Source organism: Hemitrygon akajei, chromosome 19 (genome assembly GCF_048418815.1).
Source record: "Hemitrygon akajei chromosome 19, sHemAka1.3, whole genome shotgun sequence".
Lineage (NCBI taxonomy): Eukaryota > Metazoa > Chordata > Chondrichthyes > Myliobatiformes > Dasyatidae > Hemitrygon > Hemitrygon akajei.
Window position 1 is genome coordinate 19,854,277 of NC_133142.1, and position 15,709 is coordinate 19,869,985.

General features: G+C 38.4%; 1 protein-coding gene across 2 annotated transcripts in view; it reads right to left on the reverse strand.

Annotated features, from left to right (window-relative positions):
• The window catches only part of LOC140741799 (transketolase-like), a 45,123-nt gene that overhangs the window by 13,983 nt on the left and 15,431 nt on the right, over positions 1-15,709 (reverse strand). For both annotated transcript variants that reach the window (XM_073072197.1, XM_073072196.1), the window contains exons 3-8: positions 13,983-14,096; positions 11,452-11,549; positions 8,695-8,886; positions 4,915-5,042; positions 573-766; positions 146-310 (exon numbers count right to left, since the gene is read on the reverse strand). In XM_073072197.1, coding sequence (XP_072928298.1) covers positions 146-310; positions 573-766; positions 4,915-5,042; positions 8,695-8,886; positions 11,452-11,549; positions 13,983-14,096 — 891 coding nt within the window. The remainder of the gene's footprint in view (positions 1-145; positions 311-572; positions 767-4,914; positions 5,043-8,694; positions 8,887-11,451; positions 11,550-13,982; positions 14,097-15,709) is intronic.

Consider the following 15,709-nt stretch of genomic DNA (forward strand, 5'->3'; position numbering starts at 1 on the left):
AACAGAGTTGGCTTGTACAGAAACAGGGAGATGAAGATAAGAAGCTATCCTAGAAAGCAGCAATCAGTCTCAATTTTATCATAAGCCACTATTTATCCTTACTTTTAGTTTTATTTTCATGCACAAACTAAATATTACGAGTTACCATGTTCTGCTCTGCAATGAAACATTCAACAAAACGTGTAGGATGTTCTTTCTTGAACAGCTCTGAAAAGGTGGAATTCTTCGTGTCACCATCTAAAGCAATTACATGCTTATTGCCATGACCCAACTTTGCCAGTGCAGTTCCATATGCTTTCCGTGTAGCTACCTGAAAAATATCCAATAAGTAATTTTTAAAAATAGGGAAAGTTCCTTTCATCCCAAAAATGTTATCTATTTTCCTACCAGCATCAGGTCTGGATTGCCTCTCCTCCATTCCAACCCCACCAAACTATGAGCTATCTGATGCTCAAGATGTCATTCATCCACTCCCCCAAACCCTAGTGCAAATCCACATTTGCATTTTAATTCTGAGAACACACTAATTAGAGTTCGTGACCAAGACCAGGGATATTAGTGGGATTGGTTACCTTCTCCTGATGCTTGTACTTTGGTGGTGAGTTCAGTTTAATATTTTCAATAGATACAGTTGGTGCATCGTTCACTGGCTGCCCTGTGGTAAGCTTCTTGCTGTTTGTGATTCCAGATCTGATGGAGTTAATGATTCCTTCCACTTTATCTTTTGGAATGGGTTTGCCATGCCAATTTTCTTGATCCTCAATACCTGAAAATATTTCAAGAACTTAGAAGGCAACAGAACATATATCCACAAAGTCCAATAGCCTCAGGAATTCAAAACCCACTGATCAGCAAATTTGCTCTAACTGCTATGCTCCAGCATAGAAAATTTCTTACTTCATCCTCCAAGCTTTTAGAACACACAGAATACACATAGCAATCAATATTACAGACTGCACGCATTAAGATTCAGGAACACCTAACATTTAGGAATAATGCAACAGTATTAGGAAGAAAATTTGCTGAAAATTTCTCTGCAAAGCATTGATTTTGTGCACATCACATTCATTAGAATTAAGTGAAGGCAGGTTCCAGCTTTAAAATAGAATTGCTTCAAAACTGATTGTATTGCAATGGTCTCATCTTGACAGTCATTCAATTTTCAGATGTTTCAGAATAACTTAGGATTCAAACAAAATTGGCACACAGGATTGTTTACAAATTAATTATTGAATTTAGTTAAACAGCTTGGTACCACGAGAAATCCTTGAAGAGTTCACATAATTCCTGTTCTGCTTATTCCTCCCCCCACCCCACTGTGCTTTCCAGAATCCTCTGTGCCTATTACCAATAAAACTACATTAGTTTTCTCCATGGGAATTGCCCTTCATATGGATTTCCAGAAAATAGAAAAAGTCTAAAAAGATTCAAGGCCAGTCAGGCTACACCAGAGCTATGGTATATTCCAGTCATGAAAATTCTCCAGACGCAAGACATAATATATACCCTAGTTTTCCAGGGTATCACAATTGCTACAGCACCATGATTTAGAAATGACACATGATCTAATTGGGAGCAGATGTTCTCAGGGAAATGTACAGCAGAAATGTGGCAAATGCTCAGGGGATATTTGTGTGGCGTTCTGCATAGGTACATTCCAATGAGACAAGGAAAGGATGGTACAAACCGTGGTGTACAAAGGTAGTTGAAAATCTAGTCAAGAAGAAAAGAAAAGCTTACCAAAGGTTCAAAAAACTATATAATGTTAAAGATCTAGAAAATTGTAAGGCTAGCAGGAAGGAGCTTAAGAATGAAATTAGGAGAGCCAGAAGGGGCCATGAGACGGATTTGGTGAGCAAGATTAAAGAAAACCTCAAGGCATTCGACAAGTATGTGAAGAGCAAGAGGATAAGATGATAGAGAATAGGACCAATCAAATCTGACAGTGGAAAGGTGTGTGTGGAACCGGATGGGATATACACCAGGCTACTGTGGGAGGTGAGGGAGGAGATTGCTGAGCCTCTGGCAATGATCTTTGCATCATCAATGAGAATGGGAGAGGTTCCAGAGGATTGGAGGGTTGCAGATGTTGTTCCCTTATTCAAGAAGGGGAGTTGAGATAGCTCAGGAAATTACTTCTGTGGTTGGAAAGTTGATGGAGACGATCCTGAGAGGCAGAATTTATGAACATTTGGAGAGGCACAATATGATTAGGAATAGTCAGCATGGCTTTGTCAAAGGCAAGTCATGCCTTATGAGCCTGATTGAATTTCTGGAGTATGGACTAAGCACATTGATGAAGATAGAGCAGTAGATGTAATATATATGGATTTCAGCAAGGCATTTGATAAGGCACCCAATGCAAGGCTTATTGAGAAAGTAAGGAGGCATGGGATCCAAGGGGACTTTGCTTTCTGGATCCAGAATTGACTTGCTCACAGAAGGCCAAGGCCAAGAGTAGTTCATATTCTGATCAGGTCATATTCTGCATGGAGGTCGGTGACCAGTGATGTGCCTCAGGGGTCTGTTCTGGGACCCCTTCTCTTTGTGATTTTTATAAATGACCTGGATGAGGAAGTGGAGGGATGGGTTAAGTAAATTTGCTGATGACACAAAGGTTGAGGGTGTTGTGGATAGTGTGGAGGGCTGTCAGAGGTTACAGCAGGACATTGATAGGATGCAAAACTGAGCTACGAAGTGGCAGATGGAGTTCAGCTCAGATAAGTGTGAAGTGGTTAATTTGGTAGGTCAAATGCGATGGCAGAATTTGGTATTAATGGCAAGACTCCTGGCAGTGTGGAGGATCAGAGAGATCTTGTGGTCCAAGTCCACAGGACATTCAAAGCTGCCGCACAGGTTGATTGTATGGTTAAGGCGGCATATGGTGGGTGTATTGGCCTTTATCAACCATAGGATTGAGTTCAAGAGCTGAGAGGTAATGTTACACCTATATAGTACCCTTGTCAGACCCCATTTGGATTATTGTGCTCAGTTCTGGTCACCTCTCTACAGGAAGGAATATGGAAATTATAGAAAGGATGCAGAGGAGATTTGCAAGGATGTTGCCTGGATTGGGAAGCATGCCTTATAATAGGTCGAGTGAACATGGCCTTTTCTCCTCGGAGCGACAGAGGATGAGAGGTGACCTGACAGAGGTGTATAAGATGATGAGAGGCATTGATCATGTCGATAGTCAGAGGCTTTTTCCCCAGGGCTGAAATGGCCAACATGAGAGGATGCAGTTTTAAAGTGCTTGGAAGTAGGTACAGAGGAGATGTTAGGGGTAAGTTTTTTTTTTTAAAAAAGAAACGCAGAGAGTGGTGAGTGTGTGAAATGGGCTGCCGGTGACAGTGGTGGAGGCGGATGCAATAGGGTCTTTTAAGAGACTTCTGGATAGGTACATGGAGCTCAGAAAAATAGAGGGCTATGGGTAATCCAAGGTAATTTTTAAATTAAGGACATGTTTGGTACAGCATTGTGGGCCGAAGGGCCTGTATTGTGCCGTAAGTTTTCTATGCTTTGTCATGACCTCAGCCCCCTCCTTTGTGAGAATCGCAAGAGAGAGAGCCTTACGGTTTGGAATGTGGGCTGGCCGCTCAGCAAGACAAAAGCCTTGGACATAGCCATTGTCTTGGGAGACACCTTTGTGGAATAAGGAACTGGACTACGTGCAAACCCTAAGGGCAATGTGAGATGGGTGATGGGGGAAAGATTGCCTCACCCCCACCCTGATTGACATCTACAACTCTGCCAGTCCAGATAAAAGGTGGGCTGCCGAGGCGGGGCCTCAGACGCACCAAGGAGACACACGAAGAAGACACGATAGTGCTTCCCGTCGGAGCGGGAAGCCATTCTGAAGGAAGCCACGTGCGTTAGATTCCGGATCGGGAGTCTGTGGCTGGACCCAAAAGGAAAAACCGCTTTAACTAACAGCAGGGATTTGCTTCGCAAGGACGACGGGCAAGTGTTCCTTTTCTCTCTCTCCAACACGTGAAATGCCAGCGGTTCCCGAAACGGGGAAGCCTGCAGACTTTGAGTGACTCTTATATTTCATTGGACTCAGTATCCCCTAGACAACGATAGAGCTCATTTTTGATTGATTATTACTACACCTGTGCTTTAGATTGAGTTTTGACGATGTATATGATCTGAATGTTTTGTATTAACCATACGTTTGTGCCCCTTTATAAATAAAACGTTTGAAAATAGTAGCACCAGGCTTCAGCGGACCTCTCTATCTTTGCTGGTAAGTCACCCGGTTACTGGGGAACGTAACAGTTTCTATGTTAAAATGTTAACTGTTGATTCATTTCCATAGATGCTGAGTACCTCCAGCATTTTGTTTGTGTTGCTCTTGGCATACAAGTTCACATAAAATTTGCAGCACAGTCATTTGGCTCAACTTGCCTTTGCTAATGTTTATGCTCTGTATATCCTTCTCCCACTCTTTCACCCAATGGTATTTATAAAAATAGTTAAGAGCATATCCCATAAAGTAGCATCTAGCTTCCCCCTGAAAGCAATTCCTCAATTACTCTTCAAGGTTATATCAGTTAGAATTACAAATGATTTATATTTATGACCCAGTGCATTGGACTTTCAACATGCAAACGTCTCCACAATTATGATGGGATAAAATAGATGAAAAACTATGTAAATGGAAAGAGATTACTGGATTACACTTTAGCATTTGCTTTTCAATTTCCTCATCACTGTGGAATTAGAGATAAAAAAAGAAAACAGCATGACAATGAGCCATAATGGGAATTTGATTCGGCATCTGTTACTGTTAGTGCTCCTACGCAGTTACTGTCCTGCTCTCTTCACATAACAGTTTTGATGTTAATGTATTCAAATATAGACCTCTGCACTCAAAACAAAAATAGAATTTCCATTGAAAATTAGTCAAGGTACCTTCGATGCCTTTTCCTTTAAGAGTCTTAGCAATAATAATGGTTGGTTTGTTGTTAACCATGCCCGCCTGCCAAAAAGCTTTGCAGAGTTCATCTACACTGTGTCCATCCACCACTTCAGCATGCCACCTGAATAAAAAAAGATTAGAGTTTATGATTAAATTATACTAACCAACACAAATACCTATTCAAGCTGTTGATAAGAGGATATAGTTACTTGGTTAGTTTCAAAAGAGCTAGTCATAGTAAATGTACAAATTAGTATGCAAGAAAATTATTTGGTCAATTAAAACAATGGGCTGAAACTCACTGACTTGGTGCCAAAGACATCAGAATAAGTGCTCCTGGCATGCTCATGCCCTCACTTTCCTGAGCCTCCTGCAGATGATTTAATGCTTCTTAGGACTCTAGCAGGTCTGAACAGTGACAGGGCATTCAAAATCACCACACCCGACTTTGTTGGCTATAAGAATTGTTACTAAATTTTAAGTTTTTAAGAAGTCTGGTATTCAGAGACATTTCACATACGGAAACTTAATTAATATTTAAAATTTTGTTAAACAAAAAATTCTGAACTTATCACATAATATACCAGTTATTAAAAGTATTAATATAAGCAACTTAAAGTAGCTATTCTTTCCAAATATCTCCCAAGTCTTTGTCTTGTAATTCCTATTGGACCAAACAGGACACAGTGTTAAAATATACAGGATTTACTGCTGTTAATTAATTAAAGGCCAGTAGTTCCATTCCAATAACTAGTAATGGTTAGTAAATTCTGGCCTAATATTTAACTGACAACTTGCTACAGATTAACTCAGAATCAGATTTATTATCATTGACACGTCAGGAAATTCATTTTACTTAGGACAGTAATACAGTACAAGATTTTGGAATATTGTGAGCAGCTTTGGACCCTTTATCTAATAAAGGATTTGCTGGCATTGGAGAGGATCGACCAGAAGTTCACAAGAATGATTCCGGGAATGAGCATTTGATGGCTCTCGGCCTGTACGTTGTAGCTTAGAAGAACTGGGGGGTAATCCTAATGAAAAGCATTTCAGGATGTATATTGTATACATTTCTCTGACATTAAATGTACCTTTGAAACCTATTGAAAACTGAAAGGCCTGGATAGAGTGGACGTGGGGAGGATGCTTCGTGTAGTGGGGGAACCTAGGACCAGTGGCCATAGCCTCAGACTATAACGATGACACTTTAGAACAGAGATGAAATATTTCTTTAGTCAGAGGGTGGTGAATCTGTGGAATTCACTGCCACAGACAGCTGTGGAGGCCAAGTCATTTGGGTATATTTAAAGTGGAGGTTAATAGGTTCTTAATTCGTAATGATGTCAAAGATTACAGGAAGAAGGCAAGAGGTTGGGGTTGAGAGGACAAAAAAAAAACCAGCCATGATGGAATGGCGGAGCAGACTCAATGACCTAAATCTGCTCCTATGTCTTGTGGTCTATAAGCTATTAAATAAAAACAAATATGAAAAGGCAAATCATTTTCAGCCTCTGTACTAAATTCATACTTTTGCTTCTGAAACAGTGGTATCCCCCTCTTGCTTTTTATTCTGTACATGCACTCCTAGCATCAATCTTACCCTTAATACAGCTTCCAATCTTATACCGTCAGGATAATAACTCTAAACTTCTTCTTAAGATGGCCTTACCTCTGCTTCAGCCTATCTGCTGTTAGAATCCCCACTTTCATTCGTCCTAACAAATCCCTGTGCATTTTGTCTCAAATATACACTACTTCTGCTACATCAGTATCACATCCTCGTAAAATCTACTACCCCGCCACCCCCCCCGAAATTTAAATAAGAACAATCCTAGTTGGCTCACTCTGTTCATCCAGTTAGAGGCAGCATAGTGATTAGTGTAGCAACACACTCAAAATTGTGGAGGAACTCAGCAGGCCAGGCAGCATCTATGGAAAAGACTAGTCAATGTTTAGCAAGACCAGCATTTTGTGTGTTGCTTGGATTTTCAGCATCTGCAGATTTTCTCTTGATAGTGGCTAGTTTAATACTTAACAGTGCCAGTGACTGGGTCAGTTCCTGTGCCTGTCTTTAAAGAGTTTGTATGTTCTCCCCCATGGTGTGTGGGTTTCTTTCCACCCATATTCCAAAGGCGTACAGGTTAGGATTAGTAAGCTGTGGCCGTGTTCCGTGGGCGCTGAAGTATGGCAACACTTGCGGGCTGCCCCCAGCACATTTTTGGACAGTGTTGGTCATTGATGCAAAGCAAAACATTTCATTGTATGATTTGATGCACATGACAAAAGGCTGATCTTTAAAGTAAAGATATTAAGATGAATACCAATCATCTCATACTCAGTATTGTAGGTTATAGCCCTTCAAGAGCTCAGCTACAGTAGGTACTTTTTAAAATGTGACAACAGTCTCTGCCTCCATTGCTCTGTCAACATCCCTATCCTCATTATTCAAGCAATGATCTAATTTATCCACCAATCATCTTAAACTTAAGCTCCCAGTTGCTGGTCTTTTTGCAAGGGAAACCTATCTGATTTATTCGATACAATCTCTCAAGTTAATACAATTTGCATTTAAATTTATGCATTACTAAATGTTCATTCGGCTTCCTGTTTCAAAGAAACTAATCTTAAGTAATTAGGTGATCCTCTTCATAATTCTCAAGCATCCTTTGGCAACACCTTTAAATCTTTTCATGGAAATGTGGTGCTCAAATATGCAGAAATTCTGCAGATGCTGGAAATCCAGAGTAACACAAACAAAATACTGGAGGAATTTAGCAGGCCAGGCAGCATCAATGGAGAAGAATATAAACAGTCAATGTTCTAGGCAGAGGCTCCTCATCAACACTTACAGTGCCAGTGATCTGGGTTAATATCTTGCCACTTTCTGTAAAGAGCTCAGAATTTGAAGGGTCTCTATCCAAAACATCGTTTGTATTATTTCCTTCCAGTCACCTTATGTAACCTGCTGAGTTCCTCCAAAATTGTGGGTTGCTCAGGAACATAATTAGAACTATACTCTAATTATCATCAGGGTTTAAGCAGTTCTAAAATGTCCTGTATTCCATGCCTCACCAAAGGACATGGTAACTTTGTAAAACATGCAATCAGGTATATGTAGAACAGCATTTAAAAATTATTCCTGTCCCTCTACTCCTTTCAATATTCTACTGGAATATTATGTATTCTCTCACCTTTTTAGCATCCCAAGAATGTATTACCCTACACTCCAAAATGAATCCTATCATGCTATTATTCTGCATATTGAACCAATACGGTGATAACTTCTTGTTGATTAGAAGTTTCTTCCTCACTATCAATCACATGGCCAATCTTCATGCCTGGGAAGTTCTTGATCTTAACCCCTCTTTTGGGTCTAAATGATATAGATTGACACTTGGTAGGTAAGCATAAAAAGGCAATTGATAATGCTGTGAAGAAATAACAACATTTAGATAGCATTTTTCAGAATTTTAAGTTGCTCCCCTGTGATTTAGAGCCAGAGAAGTAATTTTGATGAGATTACTGTTATGATGTTTGGAGCACTGCAATTCAGAATGCACACAGCAATATCCATAATTAGTATCTAATCATTCAACTTCCTGAAATATTAGTTGGAAGTACAAACAATGACAGTACCCCATGCTTTTTGTCAAAAACTATTGTTTAATCAATTACCAGTATTTAAAAGAGAACAGATTGTTATGCCTTTCCTCTTTTCCAGCAACCAACATTTGAAATTCCACATCTGAAGTTCAAAATTGTAAACTTACCCAAAAGATTCGCAACGTTTACGATAGGTTTCAATTTTGTGCTGCAATGGAGTCGGCTCACTTTGACCCAAGCGGTTCACATCCAAAATAGCCATTAAATTGTCAAGTTTGTAGTAAGAAGCAAATGCCATGGCCTCCCAGACTGAACCTTCTGACGATTCTCCATCTCCCAGTAAGCAATATACACGGTAACTAGAAGCAGAGAAAAATAAAACATCTATATAATTCCTAGATTTCTCATGCCCAGTTTAAAATCTTGTTTTAAAATTGAGGTCATTTTATGAAAGCCAATAAAAGCAAAATAAAGTAATTCAGAGTTCAAAGTTAATGCAATCTCAACATCCTCCTAAAAGCTTTAATCCAAAATTAATGAATTTAACCAGGAAACTTTGAAACAGTCAGAGGCTGACTTGATGTCAAGATCACGTCGCACAGTAAAATTGAATTAGCAATTGACACCGTCCTTTATTTGTTAACTAACTGGAGCAATTTTTTCACATTATTAGCTGGATGTCCAGTAATGTAGTCAAAGACAATATTTAAAATTGAGTTTGAATGTTTGATAAGAACATTAGATTCAGGAAAGTAAACATATAACCAAATAACATAGAACCAAAATTCTAAATTGATAAATTACTCTGAAACAAGAGCCTGATCCTAAATATTAATGCATACATGACTGTGTTTTGAGAAAACTAGTACTTTTCATAAAAATATAAAAAATGATGATTCAGAATGAAGTTTTCAAATATGTGTTTTATTACTAACTTTCATACACAATTTTAAAAAACTTGTGCATTATATTTAATTAATATGTCACAGTAATTTCATGTGGAAATTATCAATTTAATTCATCAGAATCAATGGTTCAATTGGTGCTTAGACCATCTCTAATTCCTTAAATTTAAGTTTCCATTGCAAATATCTGTCAAAAATAATTTATAATTAGAAATGTTCCTTAGTACTTAAAGGGATCCTTTTAAAGCAAGGCAATGTGTTGCAAAGTGAAAAGTATACGAACATTTAAAAAAAATACATAAATCAAATTCTGGGTCTAAAGTAAAAACAAAAAAAAAGCTTATGCGGAAAGAGAAGCAGAATTATTGTTTCAGGCCAGGGACCCTTCATCAGAACTAGGAACAAGTTGAACAGTTAAATATCTCTTTCCTAGTTCAGACCAAGGATCCTTGACTTAAATACCTAACCTTTTCACTTTGCCCAGATGCTGTCTGACCTGCTGAATGCTTCCACTATTAACTATTTTACACAAGTAAAAACTTTGGAAGTCACTATGACTAAGCAGCTTTTTTTTTAAAAAAAGGGAACAAACTCATTAACAGACAGTATTTGTTGTTAGTTTCAGTTCCCACCCATTGCCCATGGCTGAACAATTTCCAGTAATAAAATAGCAGATTTATCAATCCAATTTGCTAATAAAAATTGTGAAACACCTATTCATGCCTTATTTGCATGGAATTTAAGTAAATCTTTAGCAAGCAAATTTGGTATCCCTTAACCCTCAAAATCCTCAGCAATTTCAATCACCAGCCTCATCACATCAAGCCACATCAACTAAGATCCTGCATTTCATTAACTCCTTTGCAACTTTCACTATTTCTTATAGAGTTGAACATGTATTTACCTCCATTTTCCATAGGGGCACCAGAGTATGGTTAACATTTAGTATTTACTAAAGTTCATTGAGTTTAGCCTATACTTGTTTTGTTATGGCCACTGAACTGGACCTACATTTGAAGAGGACCAAAATAAAGTTAGAATGAACTACTGAGTTAAATGGGCAGGTGTTTCTGAATTTGAAAGCCTAAACATTCAAAGATATAGCCAGCAATGGGAGGGTCAAAGAAAGGGAACATGCAGAGGGTAGATCTGGGGGAAAAAAAGTACAAGTCCTCAGGGCAGTAGGCCTGTCTAAATGACAAAACAAAGGTAAATAAAAACTTCAGTGGGAAAAAAATGTTAGTTTTGAGAATAATAATTTTTTAAAAATACAGAAACTAGAAGTTTTGGAGGAACATAGCAAGGGAAAAGGTGCCAAAAGTAATCAGAAAGGTTAGTGCAGTTTAGTCTTTATTTCCAAGAGCTGAAATAAGAAAATGGTTCATTTGCAGAATGTATTGGTTCAAGGCCTTCAGCAGTGCTGTATATTGTTTTGGAGCTCAGTCTTCAAAAGATGTACAATCTTGAGGGGTATAAAAAAAACATGATGATACCAGGGTTTAAAGATGTGCACAGGTTGCATGAATATTACTTATATTATTGATGTTCAGCTGTGAACAAGGGATTTAATAAGGAAGATTTTTGACCAGGTTAATACCAAGAAATTTTTAAAAGGGGAAACTAAAGGCACCATGCATTTAACATTGGAGCTTAACTATTTAGATATAAAAATCAGAGAAGTTTCTTTACATGAGAACCAGTGGAAATTTAGAACACTCTGCAGGAAAAAAAATACATTGAGGCAAATGAATTTTTCTAGACAAATAGTAATAATTTTCTAGTTACTCCACTGATAGAAATCAAAGCTAACGATAGCAGCCTGATCTTGTTGAATGGCCAAACAAGTGAAAGACTGAACGTCATGATGTTTGTGCAAATTTTGAAATATCAATGTGCACAACAGGTTGCAATAAAAAGAGAAAAATCTGCATGCATGACTAATACTACAATTTTTGTATAAAAAACAAAAAAGAAAATGATTTGGTTTTTAAGAGAGCTTAATGAGATAAAAATGATCACCTGGCTTTATCAAAATATTTCCCAGTATAAGCCATTCCTGCGGCAGCTCCCAGACCTTGTCCTAAGGATCCAGTAGCAACGTCAACAAAAGCTTGTTTCTGAAAAAATGACAAAAGACAAAGTATGACAATATGACATGGGACACAATCCTTGAGTTTTAAGATAGCTATAGACAAGGATAATATTGACCTTGTAGGAGAATATTAAATTGGAGTAGGGCAGTTAATTGCAATAGCTGCCCACATCTGACATATGGAAGGTGTTTAAAGACCAAATGCAGTGTACAGAACAAGTATGTTCCAGCCAGAAGAAAGGACAAGGATGGCAAGGTAAGAAAACACTAGATGTCGAGGGTGGGGTTGAACTTCCATCAAGAAAGAGTACTTGAATCTTAGGAAGCTAGAATCAAACAGAGCCCTTGAGGAGTATAAAGAAACCAGAAAAGAACTCCAGAAGGGAAATAGGAAAGCTCAGCTGAACAAGGAAAAGTCTTTGGCAAGTAGGATTAGAGAGAATCTCAAGGCATTCTATATATACACCAGGAGCAAGAGGACATCTAGGGAAACGGTAGGACCACTGAAGGATAAAGGGGAGAAACATTTGCTTGGATGCAAAGGATGTGGGTAAGGTTCTTAATGAGTATTTTACACCAGTATTTATGAAGGAAAAGGACATGGAGGATAATGAGATTGGTGCCGAGAGTATTAATACACTAGGGCATTTCAGAGTACAGAAGAAGATAGCGTTGGGTCTCTTAAAGAGCATTAAAGTGGATAAGTCCTCAAGTCCTGATACCTGAGAGAGGCAAGTGAAGAGATTGGTGAGGCTTTGACCAATATATTTGTGTCCTCTCTAGCCACAGGTGAGGTCCCGGAGGACTGGCGAGTAGCTAATGTTGTTCCATTCTTCAAGAAAAGAACCAGGGAAAATCCTGGAAAATATAGATCAGTGAGTCTCATGTCAGTGGTAGGGAAATTACTGTAGAAATTTCTCAAGGATATGATTTATGAGCATTTGGAAAACCATCGCCTAATTAGGGAGAGCCACATGGCTTTGTGCAGGGCCAATTGTGTCTTACTAACTTGACTAAGTTTTTTCCCCCCCACAAGATTACGAGGTTGATTGAAGGTGCAGCAGTGGCTGTGGTCTGCATGGATTTTAGTAAGAGGCATTGTTCCCTCTAAGCTGCACATCCACACAGTAATTGAAATGCTCCCATGCACATCAGTTTTTTTGCTGTGCAGCTGGAATTGCATGCAGCTGAAAAATACTTACAAAATGTAAAAGATTTTATTTGCTGTACCGTATTTCATTTATACCCTTCAATTAATATCAAAAATATGCAATTTTTCAATTTTCATTCTAAATATTAACAATATGCATTCTACAAAAAGAAACATTTAAAGTTCCATGTGGCATTCAGGTAGTATAAACGTTTCCCACTCAGAACAATGGTTGGCCCACACAGCCGTAAAAAAGTAATTCAAGGGAATGTTGGCAAGATCCCTTATGGGAGCCTGATCCAGAATATCAAGATGCATGGGATCCATGGTGAATTGGCAATTCAGATTCAGAACTGGCTTGCCTATAGAAGACAGAGGATACTGATCAAAGGAACTTACTCTATGTGGTGTTCCACAGGGATCTGTATTAGCAACTCTGTTGTTTGTGATGTACATAAATAGCTTGGATTAAAATGTAGATGGGCGGGTTAGTAAGTTTGCATTTGATACAAAGATTGGTAGTTTTCTGAATAGTGCAGAAAACTAGCAAATACAGCATGATATAGACCATTTGCAGATTTGGGCAGAGAAATGGCAGACGGAGTTTAACCCAGCCAAATGTGAAGTGTTACGTCTTGGCAAGTCAAATGTAAAGAGATAGTATACTGTTAAGAACAAGAATCTTAACAGCGTTGATGAGCAGAGGGATCTTGGGGTCCAAGTTCATAGCTCCCCGAGTTATACAGGTTGATAGGGTGGTTAAGAAGGCAGGTGGCATCCTTACCTAAATATACCAGGATGCTGTCAGGATGAGAAGCACCGAGTTGAAAATTCAGGTAATTATGTTGCAGTTTTATAAGACTGGTTAGGCTGCATCTGAAATATTGCATACAGTTTGTTGCCCCATTATAGGAAGGATGTTGAAGCTTTGGAGAGGTTCCACAGAAAATTAACCAGGATGCTGTCAGGATTAGTTGGTGATTTGATTACTAATTTAATTGGTTTGGCACAACATTGTGCACTGAAAGGCCTGTTCCTGTGCTGTACTGTTCTATAACAAAGTGCTGGAAAGAAGACAAGTGGATACAAGTAGTTTTATATCCCCCAAAGAAATATGCAGCTTCTTTCACTTTGCCTTGGACTTTTAATTTCTTAAAGCAGCCCAAATGAATGTGGTCACACCTTAATAATGACAGCTGCTACAGACTCCAGTGAAATTAAAAGGTATTACCCCTTTCCATTCCCCAAATTAAAGTGTATTAGCAAGTGTTCCATAGTACATGAAGATGACATTTCCTTAATACTCACTGGAACAGGGTGCCCTTCAAGAATGGAACCCATTTTCCTCAGTGTTGGTAACTGATCCAGTTTCAGGTAACCAAGTTCTGCCCAGACAGCATACAGTATTGGAGCTGCATGGCCCTAGAACAAGAGTTTCAAAATAGCTTAATTTTGCATTTTAATAAAAACTCTATCAAAGATAAACGAAGTTAAAGTCATTAGAGCAATAATACTTATAAGAAAATACACAAGCACAAAAATTTGGCCAGTTCCATTGGCAGCCTATAGTAGACTCAGCTCTAAATGTGAAGGGTCAGGCAACCTCCACTTGAATCTGTTATGTGGGAGCCAGACTGCTGAGTCTTACATTAGTGGTGGGGAAATTACTGGAGAAAATTCTAAGGGACAGGATTTATGTACACTTGGAAAGGCAGGACTGATTAGGGATAGTCAGCATAGCTTTGTAAGAGGAAAATCCTGTCTCAATAATTTTGTTTAAAATATTCTTAGAAGGAAACAAATGAAGTTCATGAAGACTTTGTTCATATGGACTTTAGTAAGGTATTTGACGTGGATCCAGATGATAAGCTGCTCCAGAGGTTTTAAAGTACATGGGATCCATGAAGTTAGCTCAGTGGTTGGAGGCAGTGGTATAAAGTTTTTTAAAAATTAAAAGCCTATAATTAATGGTGTACACCAGGAATTGGTGCTGGGGCTTTGTTTTATGTGACATAGACTAACAACTTGAATGTGAATATAAAAGTGAAGATGGATATTATTACCAACTTTGCAAATGACAAAAAATGGTGAGATTATGGATAGAGAGTTTGATCAGTTAAGGCTACAACAGGATATAGAACAGCTGGAACGTTGGGCAGAGTATTCACAGATGGGTCTTAATCCCACCAAGTGTGAGCTGTTACACTTTGGAAATCAAATAGGGATAGGACATAATTTATATTGTATTTGGCAAGGCATTAAGGAATGCTGATGAAGTGAAACATCTTGGAATCCAAGTCCATAGTTTCCTGAGAGCAATAAAAGAGGTCAATGGGCCAATGAAGAAATACCATGCTTGTTTCGTAAATCATTGCACAAAATATAAGAGTTCTTACATTATGTTGCAACTTCACAAAATACTGGTAAGATCACACTTGGAGTATTGTGCAGTTTTGATTGCTACAAAACAGGAATGTTATGATTGTTCCAGAGAGTGCAGACATTCACCAACATGTTGTCTAGATTGTAAGACTTTAATTATTGGGAGATTGGATAGGTTGGACTGGTTTCTGTTGGAGTGAATAAGGCAAGCTGGCATAAATAGGATACAGTATATGAAACAAAAGTAGTTTTCTCAAAGTAGGACTATCAAAGAGTCCAAGTTTGTTTAAACATATATACACGCAGATGGTAGTTGATCTCTGGAATTGACTACCAGAACAGGTGATAGAAGCATTTAGACAGGCAGTTAAGATACAGAAAGACTGTCCTCACATGGGCAAATGGGATTTGTGTAGATGGGCCAAAAACAATCAGCTTGGACATGTTAAGTTAGAGGGCCTATTTTTGTGCTGTTTGATTCTGGTAGCAAAAGGTGTGCTAGATAGTTCAGAATAACATTTTGATTTTGATCAACGAGATGTGCCTTATTGCTGAAAATTGAAAGATCATCTGAGACTGACCATTTGCTTTGGGACAAATATTAGTTTGTGATTGTCTGCTGCTAAGAGATCAGCCTCATCACTGGCAATGAG